Source organism: Entelurus aequoreus, linkage group LG11 (genome assembly GCF_033978785.1).
Source record: "Entelurus aequoreus isolate RoL-2023_Sb linkage group LG11, RoL_Eaeq_v1.1, whole genome shotgun sequence".
NCBI classification, from domain to species: domain Eukaryota; kingdom Metazoa; phylum Chordata; class Actinopteri; order Syngnathiformes; family Syngnathidae; genus Entelurus; species Entelurus aequoreus.
Genome location: NC_084741.1, coordinates 65,196,251 through 65,219,291, shown reverse-complemented (window position 1 = coordinate 65,219,291; position 23,041 = coordinate 65,196,251). Strand labels below are relative to the sequence as shown.

General features: G+C 40.7%; 1 protein-coding gene across 1 annotated transcript in view; it reads left to right on the top strand.

The window, feature by feature from the left end:
* The window catches only part of adgrb1a (adhesion G protein-coupled receptor B1a), a 373,647-nt gene that overhangs the window by 179,181 nt on the left and 171,425 nt on the right, over nucleotides 1–23,041 (top strand). The window contains exon 16 of the mRNA XM_062063764.1: nucleotides 2,783–2,926. Coding sequence (XP_061919748.1) covers nucleotides 2,783–2,926 — 144 coding nt within the window. The remainder of the gene's footprint in view (nucleotides 1–2,782; nucleotides 2,927–23,041) is intronic.

Here is a 23,041-nt window from a genome sequence, read left to right as displayed (position 1 = left end):
ACTGTTTGCTGCGTTGTGTTATGTGCATCATTATTTCTTAAACAGGTCATAAATTAATCTGAATTTGACGGATATTCTAGTGTTAGTCCAGTGGTTGATGTCTTTGCAACATACTGTACTGCAGTGTTAATTTGTCCTTCTTCTCCCCCAAAATGTCTTATGCAGTTAGTACCATTTCCTGAGCAATATCAAATAACTATTATCACTACTTGCTTTACAATTATTTTAGAGCAAACCATTCCTTGCAATGGCGGAGATGGATACACTTTTCTTATTCACAAACTACGATAAACCCAAAAAGCTACGTATTTGTATATGTACTGTTGGTAATATGAGTAGGAATATGAAAATGAGTGTGGAGTTTACACAGCTTTGTACTATCCGGGCATTTTGGGGGATATTTAATTGCTTGCATGTGAAAATATCACCTTTATGATGTACAGTACAGTCCAAAAGTTTGGAGACACCTTCTCATTTCAATGCGCTTTTTCTTTATTTTCAAGACTATTTACCTTGTAGATTGTCACTGAAGGCATCCAAACTATGACACCTGTGAATTCAAAACCATTTTAGGTGACTACCTCTTAAAGCTCATCGAGAGAATGCCAAGAGTGTGCAAAGCAGTAATCCGAGCAAAGGGTGGCTATTTTGAAGAAATTAAAATATAAAATATGTTTTCAGTTATTTCACCTTTTTTTTGTTAATGTGTTCATTCATAGTTTTGATGCCTTCAGTGACAATCTACAATGTAAATAGTCATGAAAATAAAGAAAACACATTGAATGAGAAGGTGTGTCCAAACTTTTAGCCTGTACTGTATAAAGATGGGTATCTTATAACAACTCACAATTTAATCCGATTCCGATTCCTGGGTTGATGATTCGATTCACAATTGATTCTCACGATATACACTACCGTTCAAAAGTTTGGGGTCACCCAAACAATTTTGTGGAATAGCCTTCATTTCTAAGAACAAGAATAGACTGTGAAAGTTCTCTTTTTCTGGCCATTTTGAGCGTTTAATTGACCCCACAAATGTGATGCTCCAGAAACTCAATCTGCTCAAAGGAAGGTCAGTTTTGTAGCTTCTATAACGAGCTAAACTGTTTTCAGATGTGTGAACATGATTGCACAAGGGTTTTCTAATCATCAATTAGCCTTCTGAACCAATGAGCAAACACATTGTGTCATTAGAACACTGGAGTGATAGTTGCTGGAAATGGGCCTCTATACACCTATGTAGATATTGCACCAAAAAAACAGACATTTGCAGCTAGAATAGTCATTTACCACATTAGCAATGTATAGAGTGTATTTCTTTAAAGTTAAGACTAGTTTAAAGTTATCTTCATTGAAAAGTACAGTGCTTTTCCTTCAAAAATAAGGACATTTCAATGTGACCCCAAACTTTTGAACGGTAGTGTATTATTAGGTGTAAAAATGATAATAAAACCTTTTCATGACAGGTTACTGGTTACAAAAGCTCCTATTGGCTGCTGACGTATGCCGTACACACGCTGCCAGTAAGCGTGGAGATGGCCAAAATAATGTACGGTATTTAAAAAAATTTATTCTTAAATTTTAAAAAATACAATAATTTGATCCTTGAAAATTATGAATCGATTTGAAATCGGAATAAAAAAAGAAAACTACAATTCGCCTGTGAATCGATTTTTTTGAGCCCCCCCAATGTTATATACAGTCGTGGTCAAAAGTTTACATACATTTGTAAAGAACATAAAGTCATGGCTGTCTTGAGTTTCCAATCATTTTTTACAACTCTTATTTTTTTGTGATAGAGTGATTAGAGCACATACTTGTTGGTCACAAAAAACATTCATGAAGTTTGGTTCTTTTATGAATTTATTATGGGTCTACTGAAAATGTGACCAAATCTGCTGGGTCAAAAGTATACATACAGCAATGTTAATATTTGCTTACATCTCTCTTGGCAAGTTTCACTGCAATAAGGCACTTTTGGTAGCCTTCCACAAGCTTCTGGTTGAGTTTTTGACCACTCCTCTTGACAACATTGGTGCAGTTCAGCTAAATGTGTTGGTTTTCTGACATGGACTTGTTTCTTCAGCATTGTCCACACGTTTAAGTCAGGACTTTGGGAAGGCCATTATAAAACCTTCATTCTAGCCTGATTCAACCATTCCTTTACCACTTTTGACGTGTGTTTGGTGTCATTGTCCTGTTGGAACACCCAACTGCGCCCAAGACCCAACCTCCGGGCTGATGATTTTAGGTTGTCCTGAAGAATTTGGAGGTTTTCTCCTTTTATCATGTCCAATTTACGCTCTGTAAAGCACCAGTTCCATTGGCAGGAAAACAGGCTCATAGTATAATACTACCACCACCATGCTTGACGGTAGGTGTGGTATTCCTGGGATTAAAGGCCTCACCTTTTCTCCTCCAAACATATTGCTGGGTATTGTGGCCAAACAGCTCATTGTTTGTTTCAGATGGACAAAGATAAGACCTTCTGGAGGAAAGTCCTGTGGTCATTATGTTCTTTACAAGTAAACTTTTGACCTCGACTGTATGTACATTATATCAGCAAGTGTTCACCTTATATAAAATGGAGAATTAGAACAAAGAATGATCTAAAACATGAATAACAATTATGACAGTGACCCTGACCGAGTCTTCTGGACAAAGACCTTTTGTGCGGTCCGCATTCAACGCAGTTTCTTGACCAGTTTTATGCTGATAAATTGAGTCTAATGTGATCTAACTTTGGTAATGAATTAAAACATTTCTGTCATCTCCGCTACAGTTTTGAGCATCCACAAGCGTCCAACGCTGGGTAACGCAGACATCAGTTTCCCTATGAAGGGCTGGAGGGGCATGGTGGATTGGGCTCGCAACTCGGAGGACAAAGTCACCGTCCCGAAACACATCCTGTTAACGGGAAAGCCAGGTGAGAATTGCAAATTGTACATTTGGAGAGGGGAGGTTCTCTATGACCGGGCCATTCAACTGACGGCCCGCTTTCATTTGGCCCGCCGAACATCACCCAAATAGGATTATGAAACCATTAAAACTAGGATTGTTTATGTATGCAGTACTCCTGCCACCCCACAGGTGGAAACAGCGAGAAATGTGTCACAATGAAGTAGCAGTGGAGAGAGTAGAAGAATACTCATCGTTCAACCCTAAAAAAAGAATCAAAATCATTTGCAAGAATCGTACTTTTAACAAGGCCTCGACAACAAAGTATGAATTTTCTGCCCCCAAGTGCTCAAGTCATGGTCAAGTGCTACAGGCAGGCCAGTCTAGTACCCGCACTCTTTTACTATGAAGCCACGCTGTTGTAACACGTGGCTTGGAATTGTCTCGCTGAAATGTATGTACCTTTCAGCATTAATGGTGCCTTCACAGATGTGTAAGTTACCCATGTTTTGGGCACCAATACACCCCCATACCATCACAGCTGCTGGCTTTTCAACTTTGCACCTATAACAATCCGGATGGTTCTTTTCCTCTTTGGTCCGGAGGACACGACGTCCACAGTTTCCAAAAACAATTTGAAATGTGGACTCGTCAGACCACAGAACACTTTTCCACTTTGCATCAGTCCATCTTAGATGAGCTCGGGCCCAGTGAAGCTGGCCTGGTGGCGTTTCTGGGTGTTGTTGATAAATGGCTTTCGCTTTACATAGTAGAGTTTTAACTTGCACTTACACATGTAGTGGTGGGTGAACTGTAGTTACTGACAGTGGTTTTCTGAAGTGTTCCTGAGCCCATGTGGTGATATCCTTTACAAACTGATGTCTGTTTTTGATGCAGTACCGCCTGAGGGATCGAAAGTCACAGGCATTCAATGTTGGTTTTCGGTCTTGTCGCTTACGTGCAGTAATTTTTCCAGATTCTCTGAACCTTTTGATGATATTACGGACCGTAGATGGTGAAATTCCTAAATTCCTTGCAATAGCTCGTTGAGAAATGTTGTTCTTAAACTGTTCGACAGTTTGCTCACGCATTTGTTCACAAAACTGTGACCCTCGCACCATCCTTGTTTGTGAATGACTGAGCATTTCATAGAAGCGGTTTTTATACCCAATCATGGCACCCACCTGTTCCCAATTAGCCTGTTCACCTGTGGGATGTTCCAAATAAGTGTTTGATGAGCATTCCTCAACTTTATCAGTGTTTTTTGCCACTTGTGCCAGCTTTTTTGAAACATTTTGCAGGCATCAAATTCCAAATGAGCTGATATTAGCAGAAAATAACAAAGTTTATCTCTTTGAACGTTAAGTATCTCGTTTTTGCAGTCTATTCAATTGAATATAGGTTGAAAAGGATTTGCAAATCATTGTATTCTGTTTTTATTTACCATTTACACAACGTGTCAACTTTGCTGGTTTTGTTCATCCACAGTTGTCCGGCCCCCGAGCCCTTGGACCTTTGAAACTGTGGCCCTTTTCATTATGTAGTTGAATAGCCCTGCTCCCTGAGGAAAGAGCCTAACAAGAAAAGATTATCCGATTAAAGATTAAACTAGTGCAAGGGGTCAGTACTTTAAGTGTAAAAAAGACAAGGTCCATGAGGTCGTCTCAGGGTAACTACAGGTGTAGGGCTCAGGAGAAATGCAAAAATATCACCAACTTCTTAAAGGCCTACTGAAATGCGATTTTCTTATTTAAACGGGGATAGCAGGTACATTCTATGTGTCATACTTGATCATTTCGCGATATTGCCATATTTTTGCTGAAAGGATTTAGTAGAGAACATCGACGATAAAGTTAGCAACTTTTGGTCACTGATAAAAAAGCCTTGCCTGTACCGGAAGTAGCGTGACGTCACAGGTTGTGGAGCTCCTCACATCTGCACATTGTTTACAATCATGGCCACCAGCAGCGAGAGCGATTCGGACCGAGAAAGCGACGATTTCCCCATTAATTTCAGCGAGGATGAAAGATTTGTGGATGAGGAAAGTGCGAGTGAAGGACTAGAGGGTAGTGGAAGCGATTCAGATAGGGAAGATGCTGTGAGAGGCAGATGGGACCTGATATTCAGCTGGGAATGACTAAAACAGTAAACAAACACAAGACATATATATACTCTATTAGCCACAACACAACCAGGCTTATATTTAATATGCCACAAATTAATCCCGCATAACAAACACCTCCCCTTCCCCCCGTCCATATAACCCGCCAATACAAATCAAACACCCGCACAACACACTCAATCCCACAGCCCAAAGTACCGTTCACCTCCCCAAAGTTCATACAACACATATATTTCCCCAAAGTCCCTAAAGTTACGTACGTGACATGCACATAGCGGCACGCACGTACGGGCAAGCGATCAAATGTTTGGAAGCCGCAGCTGCGTACTGCGTTACACATACAAATTAAACAAAATGCTTATGGCAACATTCTGGTTGCGTACTCGCGGTACCGCGTCTGCGTATCCAACTCAAAGTCCTCCTGGTAAGAGTCTCTGTTGTCCCAGTTCTCCACAGGCCAATGGTAAAGCTTGACTGTCATCTTTCGAGAATGTAATCAATGAAACACCGGCTACGTGTTTGTGTTGCTGCAACCGGCCGAAATACACCGCTTCCCACCTACAGCTTTCTTCTTTGCTGTCTCCATTGTTCATTGAACAAATTGCAAAAGATTCACCAACACAGATGTCCAGAATACTGTGGAATTTTGCGAGGAAAACAGACGACTTAATAGCTGGCCACAATGCTGTCCCAAAATGTCCGCTACAATCCGTGACGTCACGCGCAGGCGTCATCATACCGAGACGTTTTCAGCAGGATATTTCGCGCGAAATTTAAAATTGCACTTTAGTAATCTAACCCGGCCGTATTTCATCATTGATATATAAACTATCAGACTGCGTGGTCGGTAGTAGTGGGTTTCAGTAGGCCTTTAAGGTGTCTGGCAAGAAGGGAATGGGGAGCTCCCAGAACATCTTTATATAGGCACTAAGAACATGCAGTAAATGGACTTTCACTTGTGTAGCATACTTACTTACTAATGATGGGGAATCAGGAGCACTTGCAGGTTCAGTATCATGCTCAAGGGAACTACAAAAATGGGATTCAAAATCAAACCCACACAATGTTCATGTTGGGAGGCGCCCACTCCATGCCTCCCTAGTGATGCTTATAAGACATCTCCAGTTTCTTGCAGCTGAGAATTTGGGACTGGAGGATAGTGTTGGCTCGCTGGATACATCTAAAAGCAAAATAGATGACTGCTGAGGACAACAAACTAGCAACCTAAGTTTTGGATGCAACAGGAGAAAATCTTGGATTAGGACAAATGTTCCCATGCATTAGTCTCCCATGTATTAAAGGCCTACTGAAATGAATGTTTTTAATTCAAACGGGGATAGCAGATCCATTCTATGTGTCATACTTGATCATTTTGCGATATTGCCACATTTTTGCTGAAAGGATTTAGTAGAGAACATCGACGATAAAGATTGCAACTTTTGGTATCTGATAAAAAAAAGCCTTGCCCCTACCGGAAGTAGCGTGACGACACCGGGGGAAGGACTGCTCACATTTCCCCATTGTTTACACCAGCAGCGAGAGAGATTCGGACCGAGAAAGCGACGATTACCCCATTAATTTGAGCGAGGATAAAAGATTCGTGGATGAGGAACGTTAGAGTGAAGGACTAGATCTAGTGCAGAACGTATCTTTTTTCGCTCTGACCGTAACTTAGGTACAAGCTGGCTCATTGGATTCCACACTCTCTCCTTTTTCTATTGTGGATCACGGATTTGTATTTTAAACCACCTCGGATACTATATCCTCTTGAAAATGAGAGTCGAGAACGCGAAATGGACTTTCACAGTGACTTTTATCTCCACGACAATACATCGACGAAACACTTTAGCTCCGGAGCTAACGTGATAGCAACGTGCTTAACTGCATATAGAAACAAAATAAATAAATCCCTGACTGGAAGGATAGACAGAAGATCAACAATACTATAAAACCAGGGACATGTAAATACACGGTTAATGCTTTCCAGCCTGGCAAAGCTTAACAATGCTGTTGCTAACGACGCCATTGAAGCTAACTTAGCAACCGGACCTCACAGAGCTATGCTAAAAACATTAGCTATCCACCTACGCCAGCCAGCCCTCATCTGCTCATCAACACCCGTGCTCACCTGCGTTCCAGCGATCGACGGTGCGACGAAGGACTTCACCCGATCACAGATGCCGTCGGCAAGACGGAGGAAGTTAAGGTGAGTTCGGCGGCTAACGCGTCTGCTATCCATCTCTGCCTTCCTGGTTGTGTTGCTGTAGTCCGCCGCTAATACACCGATCCCACCTACAACGTTCTTCTTTGCAGTCTCCATTGTTCATTAAACAAATTGCAAAAGATTCACCAACACAGATGTCCAGAATACTGTGGCATTTTGAAATGAAAACAGAGCTTTTTTGTATTGGATTCAATGGGGTACCAATACTTCCGCATCAACTGATTCCGTCACGTGCATTCTTCATCATATCTAGACGTTTTCAACCAGAAGTGTGGCGGGAAATTTAAAATTGCACTTTATAAGTTAACCCGGCCGTATTGGCATGTGTTGCAATGTTAAGATTTCATCATTGATACATAAACTATCAGACTGCGTGGTCGGTAGTAGTGGGTTTCAGTACGCCTTTAAGTCCAGTATTCTGAAACAGCTTCAAGAGAAATCCAAGTTGGCACTTGAGTGGCTGGCAAAAGGCTACCCTTAGAAGGCAAAATTTGACAAATTGATGGTTTTTGACAACATACTGGAACTGTCATGTACCAGTGGTGGGCTGTCAAGGCCAGCGAGGCCTTCTCTGCTGGCCTAACATAACCAGAAATCATGATCATAAATAAAGATAAGTAATTTTTTTATTTACTTTCCTTAAATATCTAAAAGTATTCATATTCTCCTAATGTCATATTATGCTCCTTCCAGTGCTGTTGTTTTTAGGTTACAGTCTGTATCCAATCAGACTTCAGATAGCTTATGTTGCCATGCTGTACCAATCAGAATCAACAATGCAGGCGTCTGTGCGCTGTAAGTGAACAGACACATACGGTTGATAGACAATTGCCATAGCCAATCAGATCACGAGTTGTTGTCAGTAAGGCCTTCTAGAAGATTACGTCGATATTTTTTGGCATCACAACATCTTATGTCCCTGGACACATGAGGACTTTATGATCCTGTAACGACTTGGTATCGAATTGATACCTAAATTTGTGGTATCATCCAAAACTAATGTAAAGTATCCAAACAACAGAAGAATAAGTGATTGTTACATTTTAACAGAAGTGTAGATAGAACATGTTAAAACAGAAAATAACCAGATATTAACAGTAAATGAACAAGTACATTAATAATTAATTTTCTACCACTTGTCCTTAATAATGTTGACAAAATAATAGAATGATAAATGACACAATATGTTACTGCATATGTCAGCAGCTAAATTAGGAGCCTTTGTTTGCTTACTTACTACTAAAAGACCAGTTGTCTTGTATGTTCACTATTTTATTTAAGGACAAACTTGCATTAAGAAACATATGTTTAATGTACCCTAAGATTTTTTGTTAAAATAAAGCCAATAACGCAATTTTATGTGGTCCCCTTTATTTAGAAAAGTACCGAAAAGTACAGAAAAGTAGGGATGTCCGATAATATCGGCCTGCCGATATTATCGGCCGATAAATGCGTTAAAGTGTAATATCGGAAATTACCGGTATCGGTTTTTTTATTATCTGTATCGGTTTTTTTTTTTTATTGGTTTTTTTTATTAAATCAACATAAAAAACACAAGATACACTTACAATTAGTGCACCAACCCAAAAAACCTCCCTCCCCCCATTTCTTTCTGTTATCAATATTCTGGTTCCCACATTATATATCAATATATATCAATACAGTCTGCAAGGGATACAGTCTGTAAACACACATGATTGTGCGTGCTGCTGGTCCACTAATAGTACTAACCTTTAACAGTTAATTTTACTCATTTTCATTAATTACTAGTTTCTATGTAACTGTTTTTATATTGTTTTACTTTCTTTTTTATTCAAGAAAATGTTTTTAATTTAGTTATCTTATTTTATTATTTTTTTAAAAAGTACCTTATCTTCACCATACATGGTTGTCCAAATTAGGCATAATAATGTGTTAATTCCACGACTGCATATATCGGTTAATATCGGTATCGGTTGATATCGGTATCGGTAATTAAAGAGTTGGACAATATCGGAATATCGGATATCGGCAAAAAGCCATTATCGGACATCCTTACAGAAAAGTATCGGAATAATTTTGGTACTGGTACCAAAATATTGGTATCAGGACAACGCTACTATGGTGTAGACCAGGGGTCACCAACGCGGTGCCCGCGGGCACCAGGTAACCCGTAAGGACCAGATGAGTAGCCCGCTGGCCTGTTCTAAAAATAGCTCAAATAGCAGCACTTACCAGTGAGCTGCCTCTATTTTTTAAATGTTATTTATTTACTAGCAAGCTGGTCTCGCTTTGCCCGACATTTTTAATTGTAAGAGAGACAAAACTCAAATAGAATTTGAAAATCCAAGAAAATATTTTAAAGACTTGGTCTTCACTTGTTTAAATAAATTCATTAATTGTTTTACTTTGCTTCTTATAACTTTCAGAAAGACAATTTTAGAGAAAAAATACAACCTTAGGATTTTTAAACACATATACCTTTTTACCTTTTAAATTCCTTCCTCTTTTTTCCTGACAATTTAAATCAATGTTCAAGTAAATTTATTTTTTTATTGTAAAGAATAATAAATACATTTTAATTTAATTCTTCATTTTAGCTTCTGTTTTTTCGATGAAGAATATTTGTGAAATATTTCTTCAAACTTATTATGATTAAAATTCAAAAAAATTATTCTGGCAAATCTAGAAAATCTGTAGAATCAAATTTGAATCTTATTTCAAAATTTCTTTTAAAATTTTTGTTCTGGAAAATCTAGAAGAAATAATTATTTGTCTTTGTTAGTAATATAGCTTGGTCCAATTTGTTATATATTCTAACAAAGTGCAGATTGGATTTTAACCTATTTAAAACATGTCATCAAAATTCTAAAATTAATCTTAATCAGGAAAAATGACTAATGATGTTCCATAAATTATTTTTTTGTATTTTTTCAAAAAGATTCGAATTAGCTAGTTTTTCTCTTCTTTTTTTCGGAAGAATTTTGAAATTTAAAGACATTATGCTGGATAGAAGAAAAGACCCTCAGAGGTATTATCAGCCATCACACAGTCGAAAGTATCAAATCCAACAAAGCTCCTTTTAGTAAAACTGAAAGTGAAGCAAATCGTTTCCAAAACAAATGGCGAGAAACCTGGGAAAGAAGTGCCATATAGAGAGAGACATTCATGCTGTACAGCACACCAAGGGAGCTGGGCAGGAACCAAAGAGAAGAATCAATCTTTATTCGATTTAAATTGGACATACTGCACTGAACCTCGCTCCACGGAAAAAGGGAAGCATCATACTGGCAGCTGTGCTAAGTGTGGCGAGAGAGAGACTGACTGGCTTGTAGGATGTGTAAAGGAAAGAAGGAAAGTGGCGTCATTACCGTATTTTCCGGACCATAGGGCGCACCGGATTATAAGGCGCACTGCCGATGAATGGTCTATTTTTGATCTTTTTGCATATATAAGGCGCACCACATTATAAGGCGCATTAAAGGAGTCATATATATTTTTTTTTCTAAATGTAAAACACTTCCTTGTGGTCTACATAACATGTAATGGTGGTTCTTTGGTCAAAATGTTGCATAGATTATGTTTTACAGATCATCTTCAAGCCGCTTCCGGATGCGCCGTTTTGTGGGCGGTTTTATTTATGTGGCTCACCTTCGGCGGCGTCTTCTCCCCGTCATCTTTGTTGTAGCGGTGTAGCGTGCAAGGACGGGGGTGGAAGAAGTGTCAAAAGATGGAGCTAACTGTTTTAATGACATTCAGACTTTACTTCAATCAATAACGGAGCAGCATCTCCTCATACGGAAACAACCACACCGGAAATGTGTCCCGTGAAAAACCGTCCGACCGGAACTCTCTAATAACTAAAGTTCCTTGGGTGAATAATGTAAACTCACTACACCGGTATGTTTTAGCGCTTTCATGGCGAGTTTACTGACAGATATAAGTAAGAACTTTCACACTACTTTATATTAGAAATGGCAACAGCGGAGGATGAATGTCCCATAACAAGAAGATAGAGAAAAAGAAGAAGCTTATCGACTACGGTGTCGGCACGGACTACAAAGGCAGATGTGCGCAATTTTTCAGGATTTATGCAGATCCCAAATATAGATCAGCGGGTACCAGAAGGTAAGAAAAGTTGCTTTTGCATAATATTGCAAAACAAAACGGCAGATATGTCTTACCTTATACACATACCATAATGATACTCATATTTTTAATGCGCCAACAATCCATCGAGCGGTGTGGCTTCATAGCTTACCAAAGTCGTACTAAAAAATGTTGATAGATTTTTATAGAACGTTACACACGGCGCTCCCGTGTGTAATGTTCTATATTTTCAATGGAACATATAAAATGTTGGTGTTGTTTACTTGAGTCATATTGCCATCATAGTGCAGTCTACACGTATCTCTTATGTCTGACTGCCATCTACTCGTCACACTTGTCACTACACCATTTACTAAATTAATATGCTTAGAGGTCGGTAAGCAAAACCAGAATTATTCCGTACAATACACTCACCGGGTTCTAAGGCGCACTGTCGAGGTTTGGGGGACAAAAAAGGATTTTAAGTGCGCCTTATAGTCCGGAAAATACGATACTTAAAGAAAATCTTGTTTGTAATTGAGCCCAATTAAGAACAAAGTGATTATGTCTTTAAAAGTAAAACGAGGTTATAGTTATCAAATATATTTCACTATTTACCTTTTCTACCATCCTTACCACTAGTAAGGATGGTATCACTGGATCGGTTCGCAGCACCTCCAAGTCCGAGTCCATGGTTCTCGCCCGGAAAAGGGTGGAGGGCCATTTCCGGGTTGGGGAGGAGACCCTGCCCCAAGTGGAGGAGTTCAAATACCTCGGAGTCTTGTTCACGAGTGAGGGAAGAGTGGATCGTGAGATCGACAGGCGGATCGGTGCGGCGTCTTCAGTAATGCGGACGCTGTATCGATCCGTTGTGGTGAAGAAGGAGCTGAGCCGGAAGGCAAACCTCTCAATTTACCGGTCGATCTACGTTCCCATCCTCACCTATGGTCATGAGCTTTGGGTTATGACCGAAAGGACAAGATCACGGGTACAAGCGGCCGAAATGAGTTTCCTCCGCCGGGTGGCGGGTCTCTCCCTTAGAGATAGGGTGAGAAGCTCTGCCATCCGGGGGGAGCTCAAAGTAAAGCCGCTGCTCCTCCACATCGAGAGGATCCAGATGAGGTGGTTCGGGCATCTGGTCAGGATGCCACCCGAACGCCTCCCAAGGGAGGTGTTTAGGGCACGTCCGACCGGTAGGAGGCCACGGGGAAGACCCAGGACACGTTCGGAAGACTATGTTTCCCGGCTGGCCTGGGTAAGCCTCGGGATCCCCCGGGAGGAGCTGGACGAAGTGGCTGGGGAGAGGGAAGTCTGGGTTTCCCTGCTTAGGCTGCTGCCCCCGCGACCCGACCTCGGATAAGCGGAAGAAGATGGATGGATGGATGGACCATCCTTACCATTACATTATGAATGGAGGGAAGGCTAACCTTCACATTTACACTACCGTTCAAAAGTTTGGGGTCACATTAAAATGTCCTTATTTTTCAATGAAGATAACTTTAAACTAGTCTTAACTTTAAAGAAATACACTCTATACATTGCTAATGTGGTAAATGACTATTCTCGCTGCAAATGTCTGGTTTTTGGTGCAATATCTACATAGGTGTATAGAGGCCCATTTCCACCAACTATCACTCCAGTGTTCTAATGGTACAATGTGTTTGCTGTTTGGCTCAGAAGGCTAATTGATGATTAGAAAACCCTTGTGCAATCATGTTCACACATCTGAAAACAGTTTAGCTCGTTACAGAAGCTACAAAACTGACCTTCCTTTGAGCAGATTGAGTTTCTGGAGCATCACATTTGTGGGGTCAATTAAACGCTCAAAATAGCCAGAAAAAGAGAACTTTCATCTGAAACTCGACATTCTATTCTTGTTCTTGGAAATGAAGGATATTCCACAAAATTGTTTGGGTGACCCCAAACTTCTGAACGGTAGTGTATATCGATATTGTGTCAATTCCCGGTACCTGGGAATCAATACCCTTTTTTTGGTACTTTTGTGTGTATTATTACATGTTAATAGTTGAATCGTAAAAATCGAATTTTTTGATATAACATTTGAAAATGAGCTGTTCATCATAACTATGCAGCTGCAATATAAATGGCGGCGTGTTGCCCTGCTCGTAAGTAGTCTTCGCCATGAAGCCGTGCGAGTCTTGTCTTATAGTGTGCCCTACAAAGTGTTTATACTGTAAGTATTGTAACATCCATCCTCGTTGTAGTTTTCATGACCACATTTGGAGGTGTTGAAAATCGCTAATGCCAATCAGTAGCATATATATGGCTATGCCAAATGCCAATGTAAATTAGTATGAAGATAGCACATTTTGGAAAGGTTGAGCCTGACTTACGCACCAGCCTTTTCTATCACTCATCCTTGCTTTGTTGGCATTGAAAATACCTCGGGGCAGTTTGGCTGAGTCATTACTGAGTGTTGCTTGAGTGATTGGTTCCTCGCCAAGTCTTTGAGCTGGTGTTAAGTCTGACGTCACGAGCTACAATAGCAGATGCAGATACAATCACACAGGCCTTGGACAAGAAAAACATACCAATTGGTATATTTATAGATCTTAAAAAAAAAACCACTCAATCCTACTAAACAAACTGGAACAATACAGCATTGGAGGGAGTGGCATGGAATTGACTAAAAAGTTATCGAACAGGAAGAGTGGAATATGTAAAGATTGATCTAAATACATCTACAGTCCGTGTTGTCCTCAAATTGTTCCTTCTGTACATTAATGACGTATTCAGCGTATTTAAATGATTACAACTCATATTGTTTGCAGATGATACCAATGTATTCTATACAGCAGGGACAATTATACTGAACTTTATAATACTGTAAATTTAAAATTAAAGGTAAAAAAAAAAAAAGGGGGTGGATTGTAACAAATTACCATAGAATCCGAATAAGACGAAAGCGATGAAGTAATTATAAGATATATGCTTTAAGTTTGGATAATAATGAGTCATATATTGGAATATGGGATCCATTATTTAAATTTGTTTTAACTATTAAATGAACCTAAAATATGACTTATTTTATCTTTGTGGAAAATATTGGACACTGTGATTATTTTTTTATTATTGTGGTTATTTTTTTTAAATGTTTTTATTTTTTATAAATAGCTGTGATGATAATGTCAAGGAGGGATTTCTAATCACTGCTATGTTGGAATTATTATTAGTACTGATACTGTTGTTGATATTATTCATTTTTGTTTGACTACTTTTGGATTGTTTTGTGTCATGTTTGTGTGTCCTCTCAATTGCTCTGTTGATTGCTATTCTGAATGTTGCTGGGCCGGGTTTGGTTTTGGAATTGGAATTGTATTATTATGGTATTGTTGTGTATTATTTTGTTGGATTGATTTATACAAAAAAATAAAAGATATACTGTATACTGAAGTTCAAATGCAAATAGAGTTCATACAAATCGAAAATGTAACAGAGACAACAGTTTAAGGATGACTAATAGATACTAAACTCTAATGGTAACGTATTGTATAGACATCAGAGCAGGCGGGACTGCATGAGACAAGAAAGAATGACATCGGAGCCTTAAACACAGTGGTGGAACAGTGGTGCAGGAGGCTGGCCGACACCTGTTTAAAAAAGACGTCGAAAACAGTCCAGTCCATAGTGGATCTAACATAATAGTGTGAGAGTCCAGTCCATAGTGGATCTAACATAATAGTGTGAGAGTCCAGTCCATAGTGGATCTAACATAATAGTGTGAGAGTCCAGTCCATAGTGGATCTAACATAATAGTGTGAGAGTCCAGTCCATAGTGGATCTAACATAATAGTGTGAGAGTCCAGTCCATAGTGGATCTAACATAATAGTGTGAGAGTCCAGTCCATAGTGGATCTAACATAATAGTGTGAGAGTCCAGTCCATAGTGGATCTAACATAATAGTGTGAGAGTCCAGTCCATAGTGGATCTAACAAGCAAACAATTTACAGTCACAGAACAATAATTACCATATAAATATAACTACACAATATAAAACCAAACAAATCATCAATGAGCAAACTAATTTAAAAACTCAGATAAAATATTACTCTCTTTTTAAAAACCTGTTTACTTTCAATGCTGGTGAGAATTCGAGGCAGGTTATTCCAGAGCGATAAAGATCTATAAATAAAAGATTTCCGCAAAGCATTCTTCCTGGGACGAGGGAGTACAAAATGCCCCTCACTGGATGCCCTGGTATTGTGATTATGTATAGTGCTACTGTGAACTATTTGGGCCATGAGAAAAGCAGGAGTTTTACTAGCGGTTACTGATTTGAACAATATAAGAGTATTAGCCAACAACCTGTTCTGCACTGTTAGCCAGGAAAGAGAAGCATGCATTTGGTTCACATTGGTTCTTAGTGAACAACCAAGAACCAGCCTTGCTGCCCTATTCTGGACAATCTGGAGCTTACTGATCTCACCACTTGCAGCAGACGCCCAGACTGTAGAACAATAGTCAATATGACACAAGACTAAACTCTTAACAATTTGACAAAGAAGAGGTGGATCAGCAAAACCAGCACATTTCCTGGAAATACCAACAGCCCTTCCCATCTTTGTAACTATATCACTGATATGATTTGACCAGGATAGAGTGCAGTCCAGCATCACTCCAAGGAGCTTGGCACTTCTGACCTGTTGAACTGTTGAAATACCTAGCCTCAAATCCAGCTTTGGGTCACAAGATAACCCTTGCCTAGTCCCCAATATAATACTTTTTGTTTTTGAGGTGTTAAGGACAAGTCTGTTACATACTGTCCAGTCATGCACAGCTTTTAGTTCCTCACTCAATACTACATTAAGTACACTGCATGATGGTGCAGCATGATATAAGGTTGCATCATCAGCATAAAGAACCAATCTAGCACGCCCGGTAGCCCAAGGTAAATCATTGGTGAATATAGAAAAAAGTAAAAGTCCTAGGGAACTTCCCTGTGGAACACCACAATCCAAACTTCTGCTATTAGACAAGCTGCCATTAAGACACACCTGTTGTGATCTTGAGGACAAATAACTCTGTATCCACATTAAACTTGAAGTATTAAAACCATAACATTTAAGTTTCTCAATTAAAAGAGAGTGGTCAATCATGTCAAATGCAGCACTAAAATCTAACAGCACAGCTCCAACCAACATAGAATTATCTATAGCATTAAGCCAATCGTCCGTCATTTGTATAAGAGCCGTGGCCGTAGAGTGGCCCGTTCTATATGCATGTTGAGAATCAGTTGCTAGCCCATTTGATTGAAAGTAAGCTTGAATTTGTGCATACACACATTTCTCCAGTATTTTACATAACCAAGGTAGGATGCTTATTGGTCTAGAATTGCCCTCATTGAAAGCCAATTTGGTATCCTTATGTAGAGGAGTAACCTTAGCCACCTTCCATATCTTTGGACACAGGCCCACTTGTAAACATTTATAAAACATGAAAAACAGGCACTGATATGATACCAGCAGTCATTTTCAGTAATTTACTATCCAGGTTGTCTACACCAGCTACTTTGTTGTCAGGAAGAGAGTGTAGTAACCTCTCAACCTCACTGACTTCAACCTGATGAAAATTGAATTCACAGTCCTTATTATCCATTATAATATTCCTAATGAGGTCAGCTGATTTGTTGTTATTGGATATATGCATACCATGCCTTAATTGAGATACCTTGTCAACATAGTAGTTATTAAAATGATTGGCAATGTCACATGGCTTAGTGAGTACCAACCCATTTGATTCCACAAAAGGTGTACAGACATTGTTCTTTCTACCCATGATTTCATTCAAAACATTCCATAAGTTTTTGCTATCATATCTCACATCATATAACCTCTGTTTGTAATATTCCCTTTTTGTCAGTTTGTTTAACTTTGTGACCTGGTTTCTTAAGGAACAGTACGCATGCCTGTCATCAATTAAACCAGAGTTGACGGAGGCTTTTTTAGCCATGTCTCTTTCTGTCATTAAACTTCTAAGTCCATTATCAATCCATGGGGCAGACTTAGTTTTGACAGAAAACTTCTTCAAAGGGGCATGCTTGTCCACAACACTCATGTACATTAACATAAATAAGTCCAGTGCAGCCTCAGGGTCTTCCTCACTGCACACCTCGTTCCAATTTAAACAGGATATTTCATCAATAAAACATTCTTCATCAAATCTCTTATAAGACCTTGTAAAAATAATTTTCGCTTTAGGTTTAGGAACCCTTGTCTTTCTAGTGACAGATATTATATTGTGGTCAGTAAAACCTACAGGAACCGAGACTGCTTTGGAGCATTGGTCCGGAACATTTGTATAAATATGATCAATGCATGTAGCTATAATAATACCATCACTATTACTACCTATTCTCGTGGGAGGGGCAACAATTTGGGACAGATTGCAAGCATTTAAAATGGATAGTAACTTATTTTTGTTTGTACACCCCTGTCCCAGCCAGTCAACATTCATATCACCCAGTAAATAGATTTCTCTATTCGCATCTGATATCCTGTCAAACATCTCACATAACTCCTTCAGATACAGTGCATCAGCCCTAGGAGGCCTATAGAAACAGCATACTATAATTGGTTTCAAATAAGGCAGATAGACCTGCACACAAATAGCTTCAATACTCTCCCTCATCAAATCATTGCGCACTTTGATAGATAAATGATTCTGAACATAAATAGCCACCCCACCCCCAAACCTGTTCCTATCTTTCCTAAAAATTGAGAACCCCTCAATGGCTACAATTGAATCAGAAAAGGAATCATCAAGGTGGGTCTCAGAAATGGCAAAGATATTAATAAAATTATCTTTGATAATACACTCTACTTCCTGATACTTATTACGCAGGCTGCATACATTCACGTGAGCTAACACCAGGCCCCTATGAAGGCCCAGCTTAGTGCAGGACATAACAGTACTGGAAGTAGTCATGACACAGGCCAAACCAAGATACTAAAAACACCCACAAATGCCCATTCTAAAAAAGCCAGGGGGTAACCTTTGGGTCCCGATACAGCTGTCCATTTATGTACAGCCTATCCACTGTTAGTGCCACTCTCTTGTTCTGGGCTCGGTTCTCTCTCATGATCGGTGACAGTTTCTTTCTCCTATCGTTGATCTCAGCCGGGAAGTGGTCATTTAACCAGAGAGAGGTCCCTTTCAGCTCCTTTCCTCGGCTTTTCACCAACTCTTTGTGCTTAAAATGCTCAAAACGAGCTATTATGGGACGGACTTTATTGTCCACAGGTCTGCCCATTCTGTGCACTCTGGAAAAAGTTATGTCTCTTACCACCTCCGGGGAGAGCTTGAGTTTATCCGACATGAACTCTCTTACAGTTTTTTCCGGATCGGCGTTGCCCTCTCGGATCCCCGAGAAAATGAGATTGTCTCTCATGTCCCTGCACTGTATATCCAACAGCGTGTCTTTAATGCGCCTATAGTCCGCTGTAAGAAAGTCGGTAGATCTCTGCATGTCAGTCATCGCACCTCTCAGAAGGACATTATCCTTTCTTAGATCCTCAATCTCCTTCTGACTGAATTCCGGGCTAATTCTCAAGTCACGGATGTCCTGCTGTAGTGCATCCAGAATATCCAGCTTGCTCAATCTCGCGTTGATCGATTCCAATACGGATGCGTCCACCTCCATGCTACCACCCGGCTCACCTCCGCTATCGGTCGAGCCACGCTGGGATCGGTGTCTCCTGGCTGGTTGTTTGACTTTACACGCAGCCCCACCAGACACCTCCTTCTTGTCACTCTTTTTGTTGGTCATCTCAACTGTGACTGTCCAAAAACCCGGTATTCAAACGTGCGATCGTTAAAATGTCAAGCTCAAGGTGAGCTGGAGGTTAGCGACTGGCTAGCTAGCCACCTGGCTAAAAACAAACCAGGCTAGCTAGCGGTCGGTGAAGTTTTTAAACAAACAAGGACACCTTGATCACTTTAAAATTGTCCATAAAGTGTCCATAAAAGTATCCAGAATAGGTATCAAAAATAAAATATGGTATATTTGCGACCTAAAATTGGATAAAAACGCCAATTTCTGCTCGCGGCAATGGAGAAGTTGACTTCAGACGTCACGTCACGTCATGTTGAACCATGAAAATCTAAAAAGCCATTCTTGGAGAGACCAGTCCATAGCGGATCTAACATAATAGTGTGAGAGTCCAGTCCATAGTGGATCTAACATAATAGTGTGAGAGTCCAGTCCATAGTGGATCTAACATAATAGTGTGAGAGTCCAGTCCATATTGGATCTAACATAATAGTGTGAGAGTCCAGTCCATAGTGGGGCCAGCAGGAGATCATCTTGAGTGGAGACAAGTCAGCAGCGCAGAGACGTCCCCAACTGATGCACAGATGAGTAGTCCAACCCGGGTCCCGACTTTGAACAGCTAGCACAACATTTGTGGTCATCTACTCTGTGACCCCCCTCTCCCCTCTCATTCATACAAATGAGATTGCAGCAGCTCTTTTAGACTATATCTAGATAAAAGTATAAGATTAAGGAATAAAATAATTTTAAATGTATTGAAAATAAAAAAATAGTGCAAGAAAAACAAGCATATACACAGTCACTGTTTTATTTACAGTGTGGCACAATATTGTATATTTAATTTAAACATTATGTATTACATATTATATATTATAATTATACTGACATTGTGAGCTGTGCAAGTTTGTGCCCTCATGTTTAGATTGTTTCTTTTCGTCTGCGTACCACCGACGTCTACCTAATGTGTTGCTATTTGCACCGACCGGTCATGCAAGCGGCAGTCCTACAAGTCCTCAGAGGGACATTCGAAAAAGTCATCTCCATGAACCATAATTGAATCCCTGATTTAACTGCCGATAGCGAAATAAACCCTTCAAGCTGATATTAAAAATAGGCAATTATCGAAAATGCACGACAGGCACCAACGCTTCTCTGTTCCCCAACTGCCTATCCAGAATCAAACTAAAACCCTCCTTCAGGTGCTTTGAGCACTTCGGCCCATGCAAGTTGACGACTCACCTGCAGCATGGGATGTGGCCCTGAGACCACTGCACCTGCCACCATCAATTTTCCCCAGTGATGGGCAGAAACGAGCTACAAGTAGCAACGCTGCATCGCTTACCTGTTTTTCCCAGTAGCGTCGCTGATTTTTGAACCGGTAGCGATTGGTGTAGCTTAGCTGATTTGAACCTAGCATCCATAAAAGCTACAAAGAGAGAAAAAGGACTGCAAATCCATCCATCCATTACTGCTTGTCTTTCCTGGGGATCCACGTAGACACTCCGCGATGATTGGCCGGTTTACGTATAATAAGTCACGATTGGCCTAAGTTAGGGCAAAACATTACAGCGGGTCATTCAGGGCAAGATAAGGCGGGTCATGACGCTTTAAAAACAGGAAACAAAATTGAAACACATTGCCCGCAGCAGTGGCAAAAACCACATGAAGCGAGGGTCTTTTTTAAATAACTACAGTATTTTCCGGACCATAGGGCACACCGGATTATAAGGCGCACTGCCGATGAATGCTCTATTTTCCATCTTTTTTTCATATATAAGTCACACCGGATTATAGGTCGCATTAAAGGAGTCATAATATTATATTTTTTTTTTCTAAATGTAAAGCACTTCCTTGTGGTCTACATAACCTGTAATGCTGGTTCTTTGGTCAAAATGTTGCATAGATTATGTTTTACAGATCATCTTCAAGCCGCTTTCTGACAGTCGCTTCAGGATGCGCCGTTTTGTGGGTGGTCTTATTTACGTGGCTCACCTTTGGCAGCGTCTTCTCCCCGTCATCTTTGTTGTATCGGTATAGCGTGCAAGGACGGGAGTGGAAATAGTGTCAAAAGATGGAGCTAACTGTTTTAATGACATTCAGACTTTACTTCAATCAATAACGAATCAGCATCTCCTCATCCGGAAACAACAACAAGGCCGGATATGTGTCCCGTGAAAAACCGTCCGACCGGAACTCTCTAGTAACTAAAGTTCTTTGGGTGAATAATGTAACCTCACTACACCGGTATGTTTTAGCACTTTCATGGCGAGTTTACTGACAGATATAAGTAAGAACTTTACACTACTTTATATTAGAAATGGCAACAGCGGAGGATGAATGTCACATAACAAGAAGATAGAGAAAAAGAAGAAGCTTATCGACTATGTCGTCGGTATGGACTCCAAAGGCGGACACGCGCAATTTTTCAGGATTCATGCAGACCCCAAATACAGCTCAGCAGGTAAGAAAAGTTGCTTTTGCATAATATTGCGAAACAAAACGACAGATAATATGTCTTACCTTATACTTGCTTACTTGCTTAAGGTTGTCCATCGTATCCGATGACGACAATCCATCTCTATGTTTTGTGAGTCCTCATGTGGCTGAATAGTCCAATCCGTGATCCACATGATCTGCCGCAAACAGAGCAGGTGAAGGCACTGACTGGGGGTGCAGGTGTGGCAATGGCTTCATGCCTTCTTTGACGCTTCCTGGCTCGTTGACCACTTCGGTCCTCCTCAAGCTTATGAACTCCTTGTTGGAGGAGCTGCCGCCAGGTGCAACGTTGGACTGCAGTGTCCTCCAGCTGGGTCGGGTTCAGGCCGCATTTCTTCATGACAGTCTTCATTTGATCTTTATAATGCTTTTTTTGGGCCTCCTGCCAAGCGGTGACCAAGATGAAGCTGACCATAAAGCACCTTGCTTGGTAAGCGTTCTTCTGGCATCCTGATAACGTGGCCTAGCCAGCGAAGTTGGTGCTGGGTGACTGTAGCCTCCACACTGGTGCAGTTGGTCTTGCAGAGTATTTCAGTGGGGGACTCTGTCCTTCCAGGATATCCCCAGGATGCATTGTAAGCACCTGATGTGGAAGGCCTCCAGCATCCTGAGGTGGCGGCTGTACAGGTTCCACGCTTCACAGCTGTAGAGGAGGGTCGTCATGACCACAGCTAAATAGACCGCTACCTTGGTATGTAGCTTAAGGTCTTTGTTCTGGAAGACCCTTCCCCTGAGTCTGCCAAAAGATGCTGACGCCTGCTTGATCCGGTTTTGAACCTCCCTGTCGATACTGCAATCGTCAGAGAGAAAGCTGCCAAGGTATTTGAAAGAGTCCACTACTGCTAGTGGTTTATTGTCGATGGTGAAGGTTGGTGGATGAGGTGGAGGAGTGGATGCCCACTGGCATATTACCTCGGTTTTTGCCACGTTGACAGAGAGGCCCAGTCTGCCATAAGCACTTGCAGCGGCTGAGAGGGTAGCTTGCAGCGCTTCCGGTGTGTGGGCCACAACTGCGCAGTCCTCTGCGTATTGGAGTTCGATGACTTGCACTGGTGTGACTTTTGTGACTGCTTGGAACCTCCGGATGTTAAACAGGTTCCCGTCAAGTCGGAAGTCGATGGTAACGCCACTGCCCTTCTTGATCCTCTCATGAAGCAGCAGTGTCACACACAGGAGGAAGATATTAAACAAGACTGGAGCAAGAACACATCCCTGGCGTACACCGGTGCACACCTTAAAGGGTTCTGATTCCTGGCCGCCAATAGTCACACGTGACATCATCCCTTCATGGAATTGCCTTAGGATGTTGACAAACTTCTGTGGGCAGCCGAACTTCAGGAGGATATTCCAGAGAAGCTCCCTGTTGACAGTGTCAAAAGCCTTCGACAGATCAATGAAAGCAACAAAGAGGTCCTGGTGCTGCTCCCTACATTTCTCCTGAAG